Here is a 19,782-nt window from a genome sequence, read left to right on the forward strand (position 1 = left end):
AGTTGCTGGCATGGAGGTCTGGGACCCCCCCCTTTCCCTCCCCGTCCCCTTCCCAGGGAGGAAGGGGGGTTGCGCAGACGGATGAGCGGCGGTTGTGGTGACGTCATGTTTGTTTCCTTGTTTTTGATTGGGGAGTTCTGTTTGCCAGTTCGGCTTTTGGTTTGCAATTTTTTGACCAGCAGTAGTTTGTTTTGAAATTCCTACCTTTCTGAGTGCCTGACCTGGTAGATGGCAGACAAAGACTGCTTCCAATTACACGGGGGTGTCTTTAGGCCATTGCTCCTCGTGCCTCTCTTGAGGGGGCCAGGTTCCGGCTCTGGTCCCCGGTAGGCTTAGAACTCCTTTGATTGATGTTGCCATGGTCTAATACATACACATCAGCCTGGTATAGCTCCGGGGAGCCTCCGGGTCTCACTCAGAAAATGGTGTTTTATTACATTCAACGCTGGATTTTTAAGTACAGTACTGTAATGGGGGAAAACCAGCTTTGAATGTAATGAAATGCCAGTTTCTGGGGGACCCCAGGAGGCTCCCTGAAGCTATTTGAACTGATATAGTGCTATATTAGTTGAGGTCATCAGTTACAGAGTCCTTAAGCCTACCAGGGATCATGAGCCAGAACCTGGCCCCATCAGATAAGTATCTGTTAGATTAAGGACCTGCCCAAAACGCTGCATATACTAGTGGCTTTACAAGACTGTAAATACCATGCTATGTATCCTCACAAACCCAATGTACCTTCTTGAATATAAATAAATAAATAAATAAATAAATAAATAAATAAATAAATAAATAAATAAATAAGTACATGAACCCAAGGTGCACCCCCAAACCAGACAACACCAGCAAGCACTTAGAGAAATCAACACTAAACTCATGCAGCATGAGGCAAACAGCTGTCCTGATCCACTCAAGTGTGGCTTGTAAACATACACTTGTGAAGCTAATACAGTACACGTAACAAATACCTATTTTATATACCAAGAGTGCGACTTAACCAAATTAGAAATGCTCTGCAAATCATGGGACCCAGAATGTGGATTGACCTTCCCAATCATGTCAAAGACTGTCCCTCTCTCAACCAGTTTAAGAGAAAACTAAGTACTGTACTATCTAATAAACACCATGTAACCTACTTTATCTCCTAAATGTCAAACTATGTCTTGTTATTTTCAAACAATATTGATTATTAACCAACTTGTATAACTGCTGATATCTGCCACTTGGGAGGGAGGGGGGGGGGGGGGAGTTGGATGACATGTTGTTTGTTATCTTTCTGGGGGAGTTCGTTTGCTATTTTGAGAGGTAGCTTGCATATTTTAACCAGACAGTAGTCTGTTTGATGCGCCGACCTTCCTGGGTCCTTCCCTGGTCAATAGCAAGTATGACATCTTTTAAATGTAAAGTGCTCAGAGGCCATAGCTCCCTGCGCCTCTCTGAGTGGGCCAGATTCTGGCTCGTGGTCCCCAGTACGCTTGAGGACTCCTTTGACTGATGACCCCAATTAATATAGCGCTATATCAGTTCGGATAGCTTCAGAGAGGCCCCGTGGCTCCTCACAGAAAATTTATATGCCTTAATTAATCCCTCAGAATACTCTACAGTCTAAGAATATCAGTTATAGAAACAATACAGACATGGAAAAGGTTCATAGCTGGGAAGATGGTATAAGAATAATGATATAACATTGTTGATATTGTGATTATCTTGACCACTTTAAAAGTTTATAAATATTCAATGTTGAAAGACATAATGTAAAACTAGACTAATTAAAATATACAAGAACAATATTTTTAATTGTCATGAGGAAAAAATTTATATATATTTTTATGCAAATGAACTTTTCATCCAAAATTTTTTTTAAAGAAGCAAACTTGGTAATAAATAATTATAAAAAAAAGTTGATAAAGATTTGAAAGAGTTTCACTTTAAATAAACATTAACATATAATACAATTTAGTTGAATTAATAGAAATTAATTTAATAGTATGAAATGCCAGTGCCATTAAAATTAACTATATTTATTTGATTCTTTTTAAAATAAAACAATATTATTAACCTGAAGACATCCAATGGATGATGTGCAGTGGCAACTGTCCGGTGACTTCGATGTCTGAGTTTCTTCCAGGCTTCCTCTACTAGAAGCATCCGGTGCTCCATGTCTACAAGGGAGGATCCAAACCATGTCTTCTGTGCTCCCTGCCACCGCTCATGCAACCCATTTACATACTCTATAACTGACTCCACTTGTTCCCTGGGATAAGCAAGGAACCTTAAGATGCATAAGTTTTGTAGCAAAGAACAGGACAAAATATATGTATATAAAAAGCATTGGTTGCATAATGGGATTGCAAGAGCCCCATACTTGTTTCGTGAGCAATGCATGATAACGACACAAAAGGAATCTTAGTAATTTAAGTTCCATACAGTAATAACAAAAAAGATAAAGACTTTGAGCTGATGCTACAAGTTGTAAAAACAACACTGGAAAATGAATCTTTGTGGCTCACCGTGCATGCGTGGACTGCCTAACCCCATTAACACGATCCCTGAGAGAGTTGTTTTCTTCAGCTAGGACTTGTAGTGCCATAATGATGTTGTCATGAGCCTCTACCATGTGTTCATGGAGGCGAGACAGCTCACGCACCACCTCCTCCCTCTCTTTAACTAGCCTTCGAGCCACACTCAAAACTTCTCTGCAAGTCCCAATCATAATTTATTAGTAAAGAATGAAAAGTATAAATTTAATCCAATAAGTAACATATGCAGTAATTTTCTGTACTTTACAGTGCACTATATGGTATAAATATTGTTTATTCTCATTAAAAAACTGTGAATGCATTGAACATTCAACTAGCTTCAACACCACTAAAGGCCCCATTCTAATTTAGAAAGTATAAAAAATATTAACTTATTTTACTGTCTGAAAAATAACCACTTTTCAGCCACAATTAAGCAAGAACAATCTGGCTTACTTGAAATTAACTCTGAGATCATGATTGTCTGCCATTGCTGCCTCCAGCTCCGCTTCTCTTCGTGTGAGGTCAGTAGCCAAAGCAAGGCCAGATTCATGGACACACAAGTACTCTGCACAAGCTAGATGGCCACGCACTACACACACTTCCCATGCCTTCTGACCCATGTCATTCTGCAAGGATCTCAAAATGATACTTTTGGTTGACATATTACAGTACTACACTGTACTGTACTTTAGGATTGATAATAATGAACATACCTGAATGAAGAAAAACAACAGTTTAATTTGAAAACACTGCATAAAAACATTCTTGTTAAATAATATTGCAGTACGCTTTGCAACTTAAGTGGCTTTATACTAATGTGCAAACTCTCTACCTTCAAATATACCTCTGTATTATATTCTTATGTATGAATATTTTATGAATCAATTATTATAATTATTATTATTATTATTATTATTATTTTTATTATTATGATGATGATGATGATAAAGCTAACACAAACAAATGTATATTAATTTGTAATTTTTTCTTTAAGCAACTTTATGATAGATTTATGTGAGTTCAGGCTGGTAATCCATTATTTAATGTCAAGAACCAAGAGCATATACACAATTTATCTTTCAGAATTAATGACAAATCCTATTGAAAAATTATGTTAATTTGTTTTCTAACAATGCAAATATGGCTATATTGCAGACGCTTAAATTTTATAAGAAAACGTCTTTGAAAACTCCATGCATAAAATGTTAAAGACTAAAGAAAGTTAAAATGTATATTGAAAACTATAGAGGTTAACATAAAAATCACATATGCAAATTATAGCCATCTACTTGAGCAAAATAAATGACACAAAACTGTACATTTTTTACCCCGTTATGGATACAATATTTCTCAGGCTATTTATTGACAGGGGGTCTTAGGTCATTTATTTAGATGGATTTCTGCCAATCAACAAAGAATAAAAGCAAAACTGAACCTAGGTACAAGAATAATTTTTAAACTAAGAGAAGATTTAGTGTGCATACCTTCAGTGTTACATCAGCTCCATGCTGTAAGAGGATGGAGCAAACCCTTGAGTTGCCAGTTCGAGCAGCAAGGTGGAGAGCTGTATTGCCATTGTGGTCTTTGTTGTCAAGGGGTACCTCATGAGCCATCATGTATTCCACCAACCATCCAACAACCTGTTAGAAGGGATGTCAACCGATATTTTGTAAAAAAAACTGAGTCGAATGTAATGAAACGCCATTTTCTGGGTGAGCCCCTGGAGGCTCCCTGGAGCTATCGGACTGATATTAGCTATATTAGTCTGAGGCTTCAGTCGATTGGAGTTCTGCCTTACCGGGGACCACAAGCCAGAACCTGCCCCCCTCCCCCCCCCCCCTCAGAGTGGCACAGGGAGCAATGGCCCAAGGAAACCCCACTGTTTTTGGGAGTATTCCACCTGCCAACGACTGGGGTTAGGCACCCAGAGAGATAGGCGTCCCAAAACAAACACCACCTGGTGTTTGCAAAATTGCAATGTAAAACCGAACAGAGACCCAGAACTCCCCCCAAAAGAAACAAGGAAACAAGCAAACCCTGGACCAGGATTTTCCTGGTCCAGGGTTCACCTGGTCGACCTGTTCGACCTCCAAAACCCCCGCAACCAAATGTCAGCCCAGAACATGTTCCCAAACACAGCAGCCAGAGCAGCATATTTACAAACATCAGGCACAAGGGTAAACCACAGGCTGACTAGACGAAATGACTGCGGATAACCTGAGAGACCCGAGCCCTGGAACAGGGAACGGGGAAAAGCTGATCAACTGAAAGCGCGTTCCCGGCCACAGAAGCCGAGACACGCAGGTAACGGCAAAGAGCCACAACTGGACACAGCACATGATGCAGCCCCGGTCAAACTAACCAAGCCTCAATAACCCACGGATCCCTCCCGAAGCCCGCTGTCTCAGTTTTCGCCAGACAAGAAGGAGACAGCTGCAACTGAATAAACCATCTACCAGGACCGAACGAACAGAAACCTCTGTGCCGGAGGAGAGTATAAAGAACACCAACCCGACACCCAGAAGCTAAAGCCAACAGAAACAAAGCCTTCTAAAAGCAGTCTTGGACCAAAGGGGCCACCACAAACCGAAGAGAAGAGAGAAAGGAGAGCACCCAGTCCAAGGACCAGGACAGCTCAGGCAGCACAAGAGCAGGCCTGAGGTAAAACAAAGTATGAGAAAGCTTACGAAAAGGGGCAGAAGTGACATCCACCCCGAATGCAAGCTGGAGAGGCTCCGCTTGCACACACAAGAAGAGGCGACAGTTTTCAGCATAAGATGACAGTCCTGGAAAGGCCAAGAAAGGACAAAACAACCCAAATGAAAACAGAAGACAACCTATGAAGAGAGAGAAAATGGTAAAAGGAACACCAAGAGACTTCATACTGTCACTGAGACAAAGACAGCAGGTCTTTGCCACCATGAACAAGGCCACCTGATCACCATACAAGAGGTGATATACCCGCGCCAAAAAGACCAGACGCGAAGAGCGGAGGAGTAGATCGAACCAGCAAGGTACTGTACCGCCCAATCTCCTGGAAGAGGTGGAGCTGCAGGAAATGCACTGGGTTCGGACTCCGAGCAAGCAGCGATGGAAACCAAGGCTGGGCCGACCACCAAGGAGAACTCTCCTGCAATAGGATTTCAACCGAGCTAGAACCCGAAGCAACAGCTGGATTGAGGGGAAGAGGTACAGGTAACCCCCAAGAACCAGCTGACGAGCCACTCAAAGCCACCAGCCCCAAAGAGCCAAGGACCGAAAAGACCCCCCCCCCCCCCCGAGCCTCCAAGAAAAGGAGGAGCCACCCAACGTCACCACAGGCCGGAAGACACAACCCCAAACGCCAACGAATCATGGGACCAAGTGTGGGCAAACAGAGCAAGCCTCTCCCCCATCGCCCCATCAACGGGGTGACCTGCAAAAGGGCCGGTACCCCCACTGAGAAGCCGACTTGTGAGCAGAGCGAGCATTACGCCGACAAGAAAAAGACGGCCCGGAGGAGGAGGCACCGGTACAGAAGCTAGCACCAAAGGCCAACCTCGACTAGCAGAAGCCAGTCTTGGCACAACCATAAAACCCATCCCAAGCCCCAAGAAGAAAGGGCAGTCTGTAAGCCAGGAAGACCCAGGAACTCCAGAACACACCCAGTATGGGGACAAGGACCCCGAACTTAAAAGAGGCTGGCCATAAGATAGGCAAAGTCCAGGTCGCACAGGAGGTAACCACCAAAGGCCTCCTGAACCTCTACAGGGAAAACCTAAGAGGAAGATATCCTCCAAAAAACAAATACTGTAAAAGTTCACTAATCTAAACTATATGGGAAGGACCCCTTGCCGGATGAGCACGTTTTCCGAATTAACTGACTTTTTCACCGCGGAAGTCCAAAAGTGAACATTTCCAACAATTTTTATACCACAAACAACATAATTTGAATTGCCACATATAATTATAAAATATTCAACCAGATATCTCAACTTACCTTGTTGTAGTTCATCTTCTTGATTGATGATACACATCTTGAAGTTAAGAATTCTTGACAATTCACGTAACTTATTCTAACACAACACTAATATTAACACTTAAAATTACTGTACAGTTCATGAGGCAAGGTCAGTTTTCACTGCCAGTTGCTGAAGTACTAGTGGCTGTACAAGAATGTAACAACTCTTGTATATATCTAAAAAAAAAAAAAAAAAAAAAAAAATATATATATATATAAACACTGTGGTATAACGTGAGGGTCGGCAGCATACTGGGCTGTTTGGCTTGACCAGGCCTGGACGGGTCCACTTGGGGCAGGCAGGCACATTATGTGGGCCACCAGGCGGAAAAAACTCCCAATATTTTAGGAGCAAACTTCAGCCTGTGCAAATTGTTTTTAGGAAACTTGTATTTGTTATAATACAGTATTATATAATTTTTCTTTTGTTCTTGACCGTAATGAGTTGTTCTAAAATTATTGGTAATTATTGAACTGTATAGGTTCCTCCACATGCCCCTTATTCCCCAGGCAGTCCCTCCCAATGCTCCCCTCTCTCCCAACACCACCCACTCACCCCACCCCTTCCTACACCATCACATCGAGCCACAGCCGTACAGGATTAATGTGGTACAGCCCGATGCCTGCCTTTCTGATCCGGAATACTCTCCGCTTGTTCAGCTTACTGTCCTGATTGGGCAACCAAGGAAGGTAGGTATTAACCGGCTCAGATTTCAACTCTCTAACAGTATACGCTGATCCAGCTGAATATCCGCTAGTCTGGCTTCAATGGACATTTTGATCGGATAGAGAGATAACTTTATCTGGCCATGAATTTTGCCGGATTAAATTAAGGCATTTTCCAGATCGGTGGGAGTCGGATTATCGAGCTTCTACAGTACGAAGTACTGAAAGGAATCTAAGGAGGGGAGGTGGGGGAACGCTGTGCGAACAAGCAGCGTGCAGAATTAATTAATACACAAGAAATTTTATTGAAAAATTATGTAATGATCTTCCTTGTCAAATCAGAAGCACCTAAACATTATTCTGAAATTAACTGACCTCCTCTTGGGCATACTTGGCCCCGATGTGTAAGAGAGAGCGTTCCCCATCCTTACAGCGCACCTTGTCCCTCACTCCTGTATTCTCTACCAGCCACTGCACCAGCCTTAGCCGTCCATACTGTGCCAAGAAAAACAAGATGGTCAAGTAAAACATAAATAAATACAAATAAATAAATATATATTAATTTAGGTAAAAGTACATACATATTGAGTTACAAGTAGAATATGGGATTTTTAGATAGAGCTAATATATACTATGCCTAAAGCCACTAATACGCACAGCGTTTCGGGTAAGATGTTAGAAAAAAAAACAGTGCTCAATGTAAGGAAACGCCATTTTCTTGGTGAGCCCCGGAGGCACCCCTGGAGCTATCAGGCTAATGTGTGATATATTAGACCGGGGCATTAGTCTATGGAGTTCAACCAACCGGGGACCACGAGCCAGAATGTGGCCTCCTCAGAGAGAGTGCAGGGAGCAATGGCCCTGGTAAATGTCCCTGTGCTTGGGGGTTGTAGGCATAACAAAACAAACCCCACATGGTAAGAAATGTACAAAGAAAAACCGAACTAAGAGGCAGAACTCCCTCCAATCCCAAGGAAACAAGCAAATAAGCAAACATCACACTCCACTGCTGTGCCACTCGTCCACTCAGCCCTTCCCCGAGAAGGGAAGAGGGGAGCCCCGGACCTCCCCGTGCAAGCTCTCCAGTTCAGAAGCTAAGCATCAAACAATGCGAAACACTGCCGACCAGTGGGAGGTAGGGTTGCCAGGGAGCCTCCAAGGCTCACCCAGAAAATGGCGTTTCATTATGTTCAACGCTGGTTTTCTGTGGGAAAGCCCCTTCAGTTCCCTGGAGCTACATAACCAAACATAAGAAAAAGAGGGACTTACCGAGAGGCGGCCGCCACACACTCCTCAATGTGAAGTTGAGGTAACTGGCTGCAACCTGCAACTCAAAGGAACAAAGGAATGCCCAGGAGCAAGAATGTTAACCAAATAACAGGCGGCCAGGACCCTGTTCGACCTCCAAAATCCCCATGCCTAAATATCAGCCCAGGACATGTTGCCAAACACGGCAGCCAATTCAGCAAACTTCCTAACGTCACGGGCATAAGAATATACCGAAAGGCTGGCTAGATGTAATAACTTTGAAGACGACCTGGGAGACCCGAGCCCTGGAACAGGGAACAAGAAAAACCGGCTCAACCCATAGTTCATCCCCAGCCACCGAAGCCGAAGTACACAGATAACAGCGAGGAGCTCCAACCGGACACAACACATGATGCACCCCTGGCCTGACCAACCAAGCATCAATGACCCAAGGACCCCTCCAGAAAGCAGCCGTCTCGTTCTTCACCAGAAAAAAAAGGAGAAGGCTGCAACTGAACAAACCGACCACCAGGACCGAAAGACAATCTTAAACCGAAGGGGCCCCTACAAACTGAGGAGAGGAAAGATAAGAGAGCACCCTGTTCAAGGACCAGGATGACTCAGGCGGCGTATGAGCAGGGCAGAGATAAAACAAAGCACGAGAAGCTTATGGAACGGGGCAGAAGTGACATTAATGCCTGAACCCTCATGGTTCAGGCAATGAACCACCTGGGAGCAGTCCGAATGGAACCAAATCGTTGCTCCGTGAGCGACACGAAATCTTTGAAGCGAAAACCACACCATCGTGATCTCCCGCACAGTGCCGTGAACCCGACGGAAGGACAGACCCCTACCGATCCTGGTCTGCTTGGTGAGCACTGAACACAAAACCCCAGCCAAGAGACGATGCATCCATGAACACATCGAGCGAAGGCTCGGGTAGGCGCCACAGCACTGAACCCCGAAAAACCCGAAGAGGAAGCCGGTGACGCAGCAGCCAACACAAGGCCCCAGGGTCTGAATCCAGTGATCACGAGAGCAGTGGAAGCTATGTCCTGGAAGGAACCAGAACAGCCGCTGAAGCCAGATCCGACCCGACAGGTAGACCAGCACGGCAAAGTTCAGACTGCCGCACAGGTGCTCAACAACCGATGAGTGACCCGGGTGCCCTCCAAAAATAACTGAAGGCGGGACCAAACCAGCTGTGTACCGGACCAGTTCGATCTGCTGGAAGATGCAGAACCGCGGAAAACGCCCCAGGTTCAGATGCTGAGCAACCAGTGCCTGAAACCCAGGCTGGGTCGGCCACCAAGGGGCCAAGAAGACTACTCTCCCATGGTAGGACTCCAACTGAGCCAGAACCCAAAACAACGGCTGGACCGGTGGGAAGAAGTACAGGTAACCCCACCTCAATCAGTCCTGCCGAAAGGCATCCACCACGAACACTCCGCGGTCAGGAAAGGGCACCACATATATCAGGAGATGCCTCGACCAAACCGACGCGATGAGGTCCACCTCCGGGACCCCGTACATCCAGCAGAGCCAACTGAAGGAGTCGGTGTCGACCATCCATTCCGTGGGCAGGGGAATGAACTAAGACAGGCCATCTGCCAGGACGTTGGACACTCCTTGGATATGAATCACCAAACAAATCCCGAGAATGCAGCAGACGAGCCACTGAAAGCGACCATCCCCAAAGAGGCAAGGACCGAAGGGAACCCTGCGGTTCAGGCAATGAACCACCCAAACAAGACCCAGCCAGGTCCAAACCTGTGACGGAACCAAATGGGACTTCCTCTAGTTCACCAGGAACCCGAACCCGGCGAGCTGGGAAAGAACCACACCCCTGGCGAGCAGACGAGTGGACCAGCTGGGAGCCCACACCTGCCAGTCATCGAGGTAGGCCAGAACCCGAAACCCATAGCAGATGAAGACGTGCCACCACAACCCGGGTAAGACTTGTGAATATGTGAGATGCCAGATTCAAGCAAAAAGCAAGGCAACGAAAGTGGTAAGCCTGACACCCCACCACGAAACCTAACCAGTCCCTGAACCCCAGTTCAGGGTGTTCGGGGCTCATGGGGCAAGGTTCTCCCCTCTTTGCTCTGAAGAGTCATCTCGGAGTGGGTGCACTTGGGCATGGTCAAAATGACCATCCCTCAAGGAAAACTGGTGGGGAAACCAGTCCCCACCTGGGACTGGTGCAGCTGCACATGCAGCTGCACCAGTCCCATTTCGGCACTGGAAACATTTCGGCGTTTCCAGTGCCTCAGGTGGGGAAACCCACCTGAGGGACAGGGTCGTTTCGACCATGCCCAAGTGCACCCACTCCGAGATGACTCTTCAGAGCAAAGAGGGATGAACCTTGCCCCATGAGCCCCTGAACACCCTGAAAGAGGAGGAGCCGCCCAATGCCACCACAGGCCGGTGGATACAACCCGAAATGCCCACAAATTGTGGGACCAAGTGTGAGCAAACAGCACGAGCCTTCCCCTCATTACCTTGTCAACAGGGCAAACTGCAAAAGGGCTGATGCCCCTTACGAGAAGCCGACTGACAAACAGAGTGATCACCGTGTTGACCAGACAACGTCTGCTCCAAAGACAACATCTGGAAACTGACACCAATGGCCCACCCCGACCGGAGGAACCCTGAGCCCCTGGCATGACCTGACTTTTCTGAGAAGGACGAGAACAGCCACCCCGGAGAACCAACAAGTCCGACATTGGACGACAAGCAGACAAACCCACCTGCAGAAACTACCTGACTGCAGACTCCGCAAACAGCAACGAACAAACCGGAAACGAAAACCTAAGAGCCAGGGCCCAAGCAGAGTCCAAGAAGAGAGCGAGCATAGCCTGCCAGCACGTGAGGCGAGAAGCAAAGAACAGAGACACTGCCTTCTTGAGAATCAGTGCAAACAGCCTCAACAGTGCGGCCGACACCCTAGCCACTGAGGCCAGCTCACCAGACAAAGGTCCGGCACTCCACCTCCACATCCTCCTCAAACCAGTCCAAGGACAACTGGAGATGGGAAAAGAAGCACTAGACCTAAGCCAAATGCCCACAGGCGTGAAAATCCTCACCAACCAAAGATGCCAAAAGGGTGGAAACCTGCACATGCAGCTGCACCAGGCCAACATTCTAAGGAAGCACAGGGGCGAACAAGCACACATTATGGTACTCAAACCCGCCCACCAGGTAAACCTGCAGAATGGTAGAAGTTTCTTGCCACTCAAGCGTGCGGGTCTGACAGAACCCATGCCACACCCCCCCAACGAAAAGAACGGGCAGTCTGCCAGCCAGGAAGACTTTGGAACCTCCAAACACACCCAATATAGGGAAGAACCGAATTCAAACGAGGACGGATCCATCACAGAGGCAGAATCCGGGTCTCGCAGGAGGTAAGCAGCAAGCGCCTCCAGAGCCTCCTTAGGTGAGATATCAGAGAGAGAAAACCTCTGGAAAGAGGGAGCCAAGGAACCCAAGGGAACCCGGAACCAAACCTGGGGAGGAGCCGACCCCAAATCATACTCATACAGGGAAGGGGGGTAAAAAAAAAAAACTCCCCCTCCTACAACAACAAGCCACACGAAGAGGCCACCAACACCCAAGCAGGGGTCAAAGGGGGCCCAAGCAGGGTCAAAGGGGGCCCATGCAGGGTCAAAGAGGGTCCAAGCCCCCCAAGCCAACTCCTCCTCAGCCATGGAATCCCCCAAGTCGGGACCTGGAGCAAAGCAGTCCTCCATACCATCTACTTCTGAAGAAAAGTCAGAGTCCAGGGGAAAGGCAGAAAAAAAAGAGGCCCTGCTGGTGGGACCCAGAAGCCTCGAACAGGAGGAACCAACTTGAATGCCTCTGTCCCCATCCCGAACTGGGGTAAGCCTCCAGAGCTGCCCGAGTCTCATTACCAACTAAACCCTGCTCCGACTCCGAAACCTTCAGACATTTGTGAGCTGGAAGCAAGGGGAAAGGGGGAGCAGGGTGAACAACAGGGGAAGGATCAGGGAACGTGGTTATCTTGAGATGATTTCGAGGCTTTAGTGTCCCCGCGGCCCGGTCCTCGACCAGGCCTCCACCCCCAGGAAGCAGCCCGTGACAGCTGACTAACACCCAGGTACCTATTTTACTGATAGGTAACAGGGGCATAGGGTGAAAGAAACTTTGCCCATTGTTTCTCGCCGGCGCCTAGGATCGAACCCAGGACCACAGGATCACAAGTCCAGTGTGCTGTCCGCTCGGCCGACCGGCTCCCTTGGACTGAACCAAAGTCAAAGCGACTAATGCCCCAAAGTCCGGGTCCCTATAACCAAAACGGGGGCAGCCTCGGGGCATCCGAGTTGGCGACCAACCTAGCGCATTGCAGCAACCTAAATCGAGCATGCAATGCGAATGCTGCCTGTACATAAATATCAATGTTATCAGAATGGGTAAATTGAAGAATATGCAGAGAACATGACTCACAAGACTCCGGCTCAAAGGTGTTGTTGACCCAACAGGCAGCATGACAGAGACAAAAGCGGTGACTGTCACCCTGTGACAAGAGCATACAGCAACCCTCAAACTTGAACAAAGCGAGCTGGAACTCAGAAGATGAATCCACAGGTCCACTGAGCCCAGACAGGGTTTTCCAGGGCCTGTAGACTGACTGCTACGGGAAGCCCGGGTAAGGTGTTGCTTACCAGTTAGACCCAAAGCTAACAAGGGAGGGAAGAGCACACATTGAAACCCCTGCGACATGTACAATCACGAGAGCCCAGCAGAGGGCCATGAAATTAGTATAAGTGGACCAATAGCCCCACCAGGCAAAGCAAACAAAAAGAAAAGAAAAACCTTGCAAAAGTACAATCTCCCCAGAGGAAACAGGAACTGGTTGCTGCGTAGGTATGCAGGCTGCGCAACACCTAGATGTCCCAACCAGCAACAATACTACTTCTTACCCAAGGCCAAACAAGGGCCACGAAACCAAGGGTGGGGTAGATGCCAAACAGCAAGAAGCCCTACGGAAATAGTATCCCGAACGCACCAGGGAAGATAACCCTGACAGGCAAGGTAGTACTCACAGGGCACTTAGGGAAGGCTGGCCTAAGTGCATGCTGCCCTGTACACTTCAGGTACACCTGACCACCTTACCACGAACAGCAGAGGACACCACCAAGACAAAACACTGCGTAGGAAATCAAGGCCAGAGATGATGACCGCCATGGATTGCATTAGCCAACGAACTGCAATGGCTGGGTTGCTAGTGAACTGGGGGGAGGGGGGGGTCAGTGCCGACGAGCGACGCGGCGGGTAGTGGAGTGTGACGTTTGCTTGTTTGCTTGTTTCCTTGAGATTGGAGGGAGTTCTGCCTCTGTTCGGTTTTTGGTTGCATTTTTTTACAATGTGGAGTCAGTTTTGTTATGCCTACCTTTCTAGGTGCCTAACCCTGGTCGATGGCAGATAAGGAAAAACCTCAAACACAGGGCGGTTTTCCAGGGCCATTGTTCCCTGTGCCTCTCTGAGGGGGCCAGGTTCTGCTTCGTGGTCCCAGTAGGTTGAACTCCTATGACTAAAGCCCTGGTCTAATGAATTGCATATTAGCCTGATAGCTCCAGGGACCCAAAGGGGCTCCCCACAGAAATGATATCGAGGCTTTACAAGAAGATCTATATAAGCTCCACAAATAGTCAAAAGACTGGCAAATGTTTTTTAATACATTAAATACAAGACCTTACATGTGAGGCATAACAATGCACATCAAAACTACCATATCAACATTTCCTTGCAACAGATTGTTTGAGAAAAGGACCTTGAAGTCAGAATCCACCAGTCACTAAAAGTTGCACGAGTGGGAGCTGCAGTTAAAAGGCAACCAAACCTTAGGAATAATCAAATGAACCTTTGACTTCAAGAAAAGGAAGGTAGTTATTGAAATGTATAAATCTCTGGTGTGTCACATTTGGACTACTGTATCCAAGCATGGAAACCTCATCTTCAGAAGGACATATCTGCTTTGGAGAAAGTTTAACTCCAGGAAAAAAATCCTCCTAAAACTAAGTCAACTCTCATACCAGGAATGGTTGAGGGTCAGAGGACTAACAACGCTGAAAACCAAACATGACAGAATTGATATCATCAAAACTTTTAAAATACTGAACAATTTGGAGGATATTGATCCAGACCACTTCTTTAAAAGGTCAGATGCAATATAGACAAGGAGCAACAGCATCAAGCTCAACAAGCCTCAATGTAGGAGAGATAACAGATGCTTTTTCACTCAGTTAGGCAATTCCATGGGTTATAATATAAACCCATGGGATTGCCTACCTGCTGAAGCTGCTAAAGTGAAAACATTGCAGCGATTAAAAATTCAGCTAGATAAAATCATCAGGACAAATAGAGGTATCTTTGACAAGCCACTGGTTTCCTGTCCTTATCAAGGCCACTAATAAGATGATGGCTCTCAGGTAAATCTGCATAGTTGGTTACCATTTCCAGAAATGTGAGCAGACGCATTTGGTAGGATTTATTTTTTACAAAACCATATTGAGATGTTGAATGATTTCCTCCCTTACGTTTCTCTTCGTGAGCTTGTAGATATGTGAGGGCTAGGCTAATTAGTTTGTAATTTTCTGCTAAAATACTAAATTTCTTGTAGGTAGGCATGAATTTGCATACTGTGTTTCCAATCTGGAGGGACTTTTTCTTGGTCTAGAAATTTTATGAATAGAAGTTTCAGTGGCAGGCTCAGTACATCGGTCAGTTCCTTTATGATTTTAGATTGAATTCCATCCATGCCTGCAGCTTTTAATTCCCTTAATTTGTCACTGTTCTTCTAATTATATCACATGTAATTGGTATATGTGTATGTCTTTCATCATTAAGTATTACTTTAGATAACTGAACATCATTTGTTAAAATATCTTTAACCATTCATAACTTTTTTCTCATATACTGTTAGGTATTACCCCAAAAATATAAATTTAATTCACACATTATCTTAAGTTATGCCCAGAATGCTCTGTGAAATTAGTGGTTTTTATAAAATAATGTATATACACACACACACTGCATCTTCTGAGTAAATAATGTACTGTAATCTGATCCTTTGTATATCTTACAAATAAATTATTATTTTTTTATTAATAACTCATTCTCTTTTCTTTCAAATAATTAATGATTCATATGAATCTAGCACCATGAATGTGTGCGTGAAATTAATATTTATTCATTAATACTGTATAGTAATTATTGCTCTAGTTAACTTATTCTGGCTGTAGATACCTACATGTGAGAGGTAGATGAGAGATTAGGGCAAAACTTTATGTGCAGATAGGACAACCTTAAACACAGTATCTAATTACTGCTGAGCTTTTATTACATGGCAGGAAAGTGATGTACAGGACTAATAAAAGTTTTGTATTGGTTATAAATAGAGTTGTATTTAGGTTACTTTGTTGTTTAATCTACCCAAGGCAAACTATATACAGAATTTTAATGTTTTTTCACATTTGAGTTCAATAGTAATAAAATACAGGAAGATTTTAAATACAGTATTACAAGAGTTTTATACCTTGATAGCACACACAAGGGGAGTAAGTCCAAACTTGTTTTCATCATGTAGAGCATCAACTAGCACTTGCTGCGAGGTTAACAGCCAAGCCAATGGTGCCAGATGGCCAAACACGGCCATCACATGAAGAAGGTTGTTGCCGCTGTGATCACTTAGGTTGCGGATCAAGGTGCCCTCCATATCAGCAACACTACGTTTCTGAAATTTATGTTGAATTCCTCAAGAGATCCTTTCTTAAGTGTATATATACAAATTTTTGACATACATGTGCTGTAACATACTCCACCATTCACCACTATGTGGTGTAACCAGCCTCACATCCCCAAAAATATTGGCATGACATATGGATGTGGTGACCTCATCACCTACCATTATAGGTCGGTAATCTACTAGGCAAATGCTCCAACTTAGTCTAAATGATACCAGTGTATCTATAAATAAACCAGTGTAACTTGAAAAACAAGAACATAAAAAATAATTATAAAATTGAATATTGAAAACTTCAGATTTTGAAATAGCTGCAAAAATATAAAAATATCACCAACTGTTCATTTGGTGTTATTATGCTCTCAGAATAGCATATGATCTTCATTTTTATATATTTAAAATATAGGTTTTCAGTATAGTTTACTGTAAACAAAAATTGTCAATATGGCATTTGAAATATGCACAAATTTAGACAACAAAAATTTATAACTCCAAACATTTAGAGTTTATGAAAAATCAATTCTATAGGGATTGTAGAACAGACAGCTGTGCACACTATATGTAAAAATGGTGAGAATCAGTCAGAAACTAGATTTTTGGATACTAAAGTAAGTTGATATTCTAGTTATAAATATAATTGAAGTTGAAATTATCGACAATGAATAAGGCAGTTCTAATTCATGAATTTACTTGTATGTTGTAATAAAAATTGTTTGGCATTCGTACTCAAGTATGTGAAAGGTGTAGGTCAATGTGTGTGTAGAAATGAAGTCAAGAAAAAATAATCCCCCCACAAAAACAAAATATAGGGATAATTATAATAATTATAATGATTTAGGGAATATATTTAGGACTGTAACGGCTGGGTTGCAGTTAATAACTCTGTACATACTTTATATAATTAAAAAAGCCGTAATCTGGTCCCTAATCATCAAAACAACCTAAAGAAACAAGGAAAATAGTTTGAAATCTGTGAAAAAATCAGTCAAAAAAAATTCAGTCCCAAGTTCTGAGAGTTGTAACTGATTTATTTGTTGACCAATTTAAATCTGGCTTCACATAGTTAGGGACGAGTTAGGGACTTTACATTCTCCAGGATGTAAAGGTTAAAACAAATTCAAATAATAAACAAAGGAGGAAAAAAAATTTTTTGGACATTGTTGAAAGTAACTGATAATAACATTGGGCAATGTATTTATATGATATATAACAAAACAGAGCATAATAACATAATTACTCATTATTATTTGTGTTATTATGTATTACTCACCAATGCTATAAAGGCACCAGCTGTATATCCACTTTGTGGACACTTTTTACTAATATTCTTCTTCTTTGTATGTCGGACAGGTACTTGCATCTCTTTATTACTGTATTGCATTATCCATCAGTTCCAGTTAATAGGAGCTGTTCTCTTTATCAACAAAACTTTTTTTTTAAATACTGTATTCGTCTAAAATCAATTTCTGAGAATATTTTGATGAAAGTTTCACGAAGCTGAAGCCAATAAGTTGGAGATTTGTTTGACATTTTTAAGTAATTTTTACATGATTTGAATATTTTTCGAATTATACCCCCCTTCAATGTCACACATCATATGACGTTTTGCGCAGTTTAAGGGTTAAATAGGCCTGCTGTAGTTATTTTATTAATATGTTCTGAAGTGAATGTTATCAGAAGCAAACTGATGATGATGGAGAGAGATGAAAATTCTGCATGGGAATTACATGAATGGTGAAGTGGTGAAATGGTCACTCATTTCAATTATCTGGGATGTATGATTGCCAAAAGGGAAATCTTTGCAAAGTTGAAAGTTGGGTTAGTTAGGAAAAGAAAATTGTTGGTGGTAGTGCCAACTCTTACATATGGTTTCAAAATTATTATGTGGTATGAATGTGAAAAATTGAAGTTACAGAAGTAGAAATGATTAACTTGGGAAACCTATACAGAATGGTGGTAGGAGAAAATATAGAGTTACAAATGAAAACATCATGGAGTGATATATGCAGTGTAAGTTATAAAGAAGATTGAATTTACCAGAGGGGCCACTAATACACTAGTGGCCTCAACACGGACAGAAAGCTGGCAGCTTGTCAAAGGTCTCCCCCATTTGCCCTAATGATTTCTATCAGGATTTTAAAATTCAACAGAGGTTTGTCACTTATGGCTTCTGTGGGTAAGTGGTTTCATGGGTTTATAACTCTGTGAGTGAAAAAGCATCTCCTGTTTTTGGTCCTACATTGCAGCTTGTTGAGCTTGATACCATTGTTCCATGTTTGTGTTATGCACATCTAACCTTTTGAAGATGTTGTTTTGATCAACATCCTCCAAACTGTTCAGTATTTTCACAAGTTTCCATGAGATTAGTCTTGTCATGCCTTGTTTGCAGTGTTGTTGGCCCTGTTGCCCTCAACTATTCCTGGTATGAGAGTTGAGTTAGTTCTGGAATGATTTTTGTTGCCCGGTGTTGAACTTTCTTCAATGCAGCTATGTCTCTCTGAAGAAGAGGTCTCCAAGTCTGGATACAATAATCTAAATGTGGTGCACAAGAAATTTATACAGTTGAATATCTACCTTCTTTTCCTGAGCATACAGGAAAGCACACTGAAATGGTTTGGGTATGTTGAACAAATAGGTTAAGGTAAATTTGTGAAAAGAGTATAAGGTATGGTAAGGTATTTATCAGGACAAAGCTCCAAACCAGTATGACTATAGCACTTGAAAGTGATACTGAATAAGGAAAAGGAGCTGAAATATGAGAATAAGGTGAAGGAATGATGCCCAACCACTTTAACCATTGGGGACTGAATGTCGACCTTATAAGATACAAGGCCCTCGCTTCTATGGAGGTAAAAAGGAAAGAGAGAAATGAATGATGAAAAAAGTGGATATTCATGCTGAGTGTATGAGGAGGGAAGTAAATGTATCTGTACATGATGTACGATAGTTCACGAGAAGCACTGTACACCTGATCTTATGAAGGGTGCAGATAAATTAAATTTTACTATAATATTAACATATTAATTATTATTATTATTATTATTATTATTACTATTATTATTATTATTATTATCATTACTTGTTTATCCTGTGATAATATACTGTATATGTATGTATATATCTATATAAATAAAAATGTAAATGTTCGTTTGTTCAAAATCGCTAATCTCTGATAGTTCTTCACCGATTGCTTTGAAATTTTCACACAACGTTCCATTCGCGCCCGAGAGGGTTTTTATGTGCATACTATATAGATGTCATGTCTGTGATGGGGAAAACATGCTTTAAAAAAAAAAATTATGTGTTTTTCATGCGAGAGAAATCTTTGAAACCTCTTTACCAATTGCTTTGAAGTTTTGACACAACATTGCATTCGAATAGGCACGCATTTTTATATATCTACTATATACATGCCTTACCTGTGACAGGAAAAAACATACATTTTTTGATAAACAGCGCCATCTATTGCACGTAAGAGCAACACACGCTGTAATCTCTGAAAATTCTTCACCGATTGCTTTGAAAATTTGACACAACGTTCCATTCGCATATGCGCATGTTTTTATATATCTACTATATTGATA

General features: G+C 43.3%; 1 protein-coding gene across 3 annotated transcripts in view; it reads right to left on the reverse strand.

The window, feature by feature from the left end:
• LOC123766248 (uncharacterized) overlaps window positions 1-19,782 on the reverse strand; it is a 123,203-nt gene that overhangs the window by 20,635 nt on the left and 82,786 nt on the right. For all 3 annotated transcript variants that reach the window (XM_045755289.2, XM_045755290.2, XM_045755287.2), the window contains 6 exons: window positions 15,992-16,189; window positions 7,564-7,683; window positions 4,007-4,162; window positions 2,976-3,148; window positions 2,511-2,696; window positions 2,060-2,254 (listed from right to left, as the gene is read on the reverse strand). In XM_045755289.2, coding sequence (XP_045611245.1) covers window positions 2,060-2,254; window positions 2,511-2,696; window positions 2,976-3,148; window positions 4,007-4,162; window positions 7,564-7,683; window positions 15,992-16,189 — 1,028 coding nt within the window. The remainder of the gene's footprint in view (window positions 1-2,059; window positions 2,255-2,510; window positions 2,697-2,975; window positions 3,149-4,006; window positions 4,163-7,563; window positions 7,684-15,991; window positions 16,190-19,782) is intronic.

This window comes from Procambarus clarkii, chromosome 9 (genome assembly GCF_040958095.1).
Source record: "Procambarus clarkii isolate CNS0578487 chromosome 9, FALCON_Pclarkii_2.0, whole genome shotgun sequence".
NCBI classification, from domain to species: domain Eukaryota; kingdom Metazoa; phylum Arthropoda; class Malacostraca; order Decapoda; family Cambaridae; genus Procambarus; species Procambarus clarkii.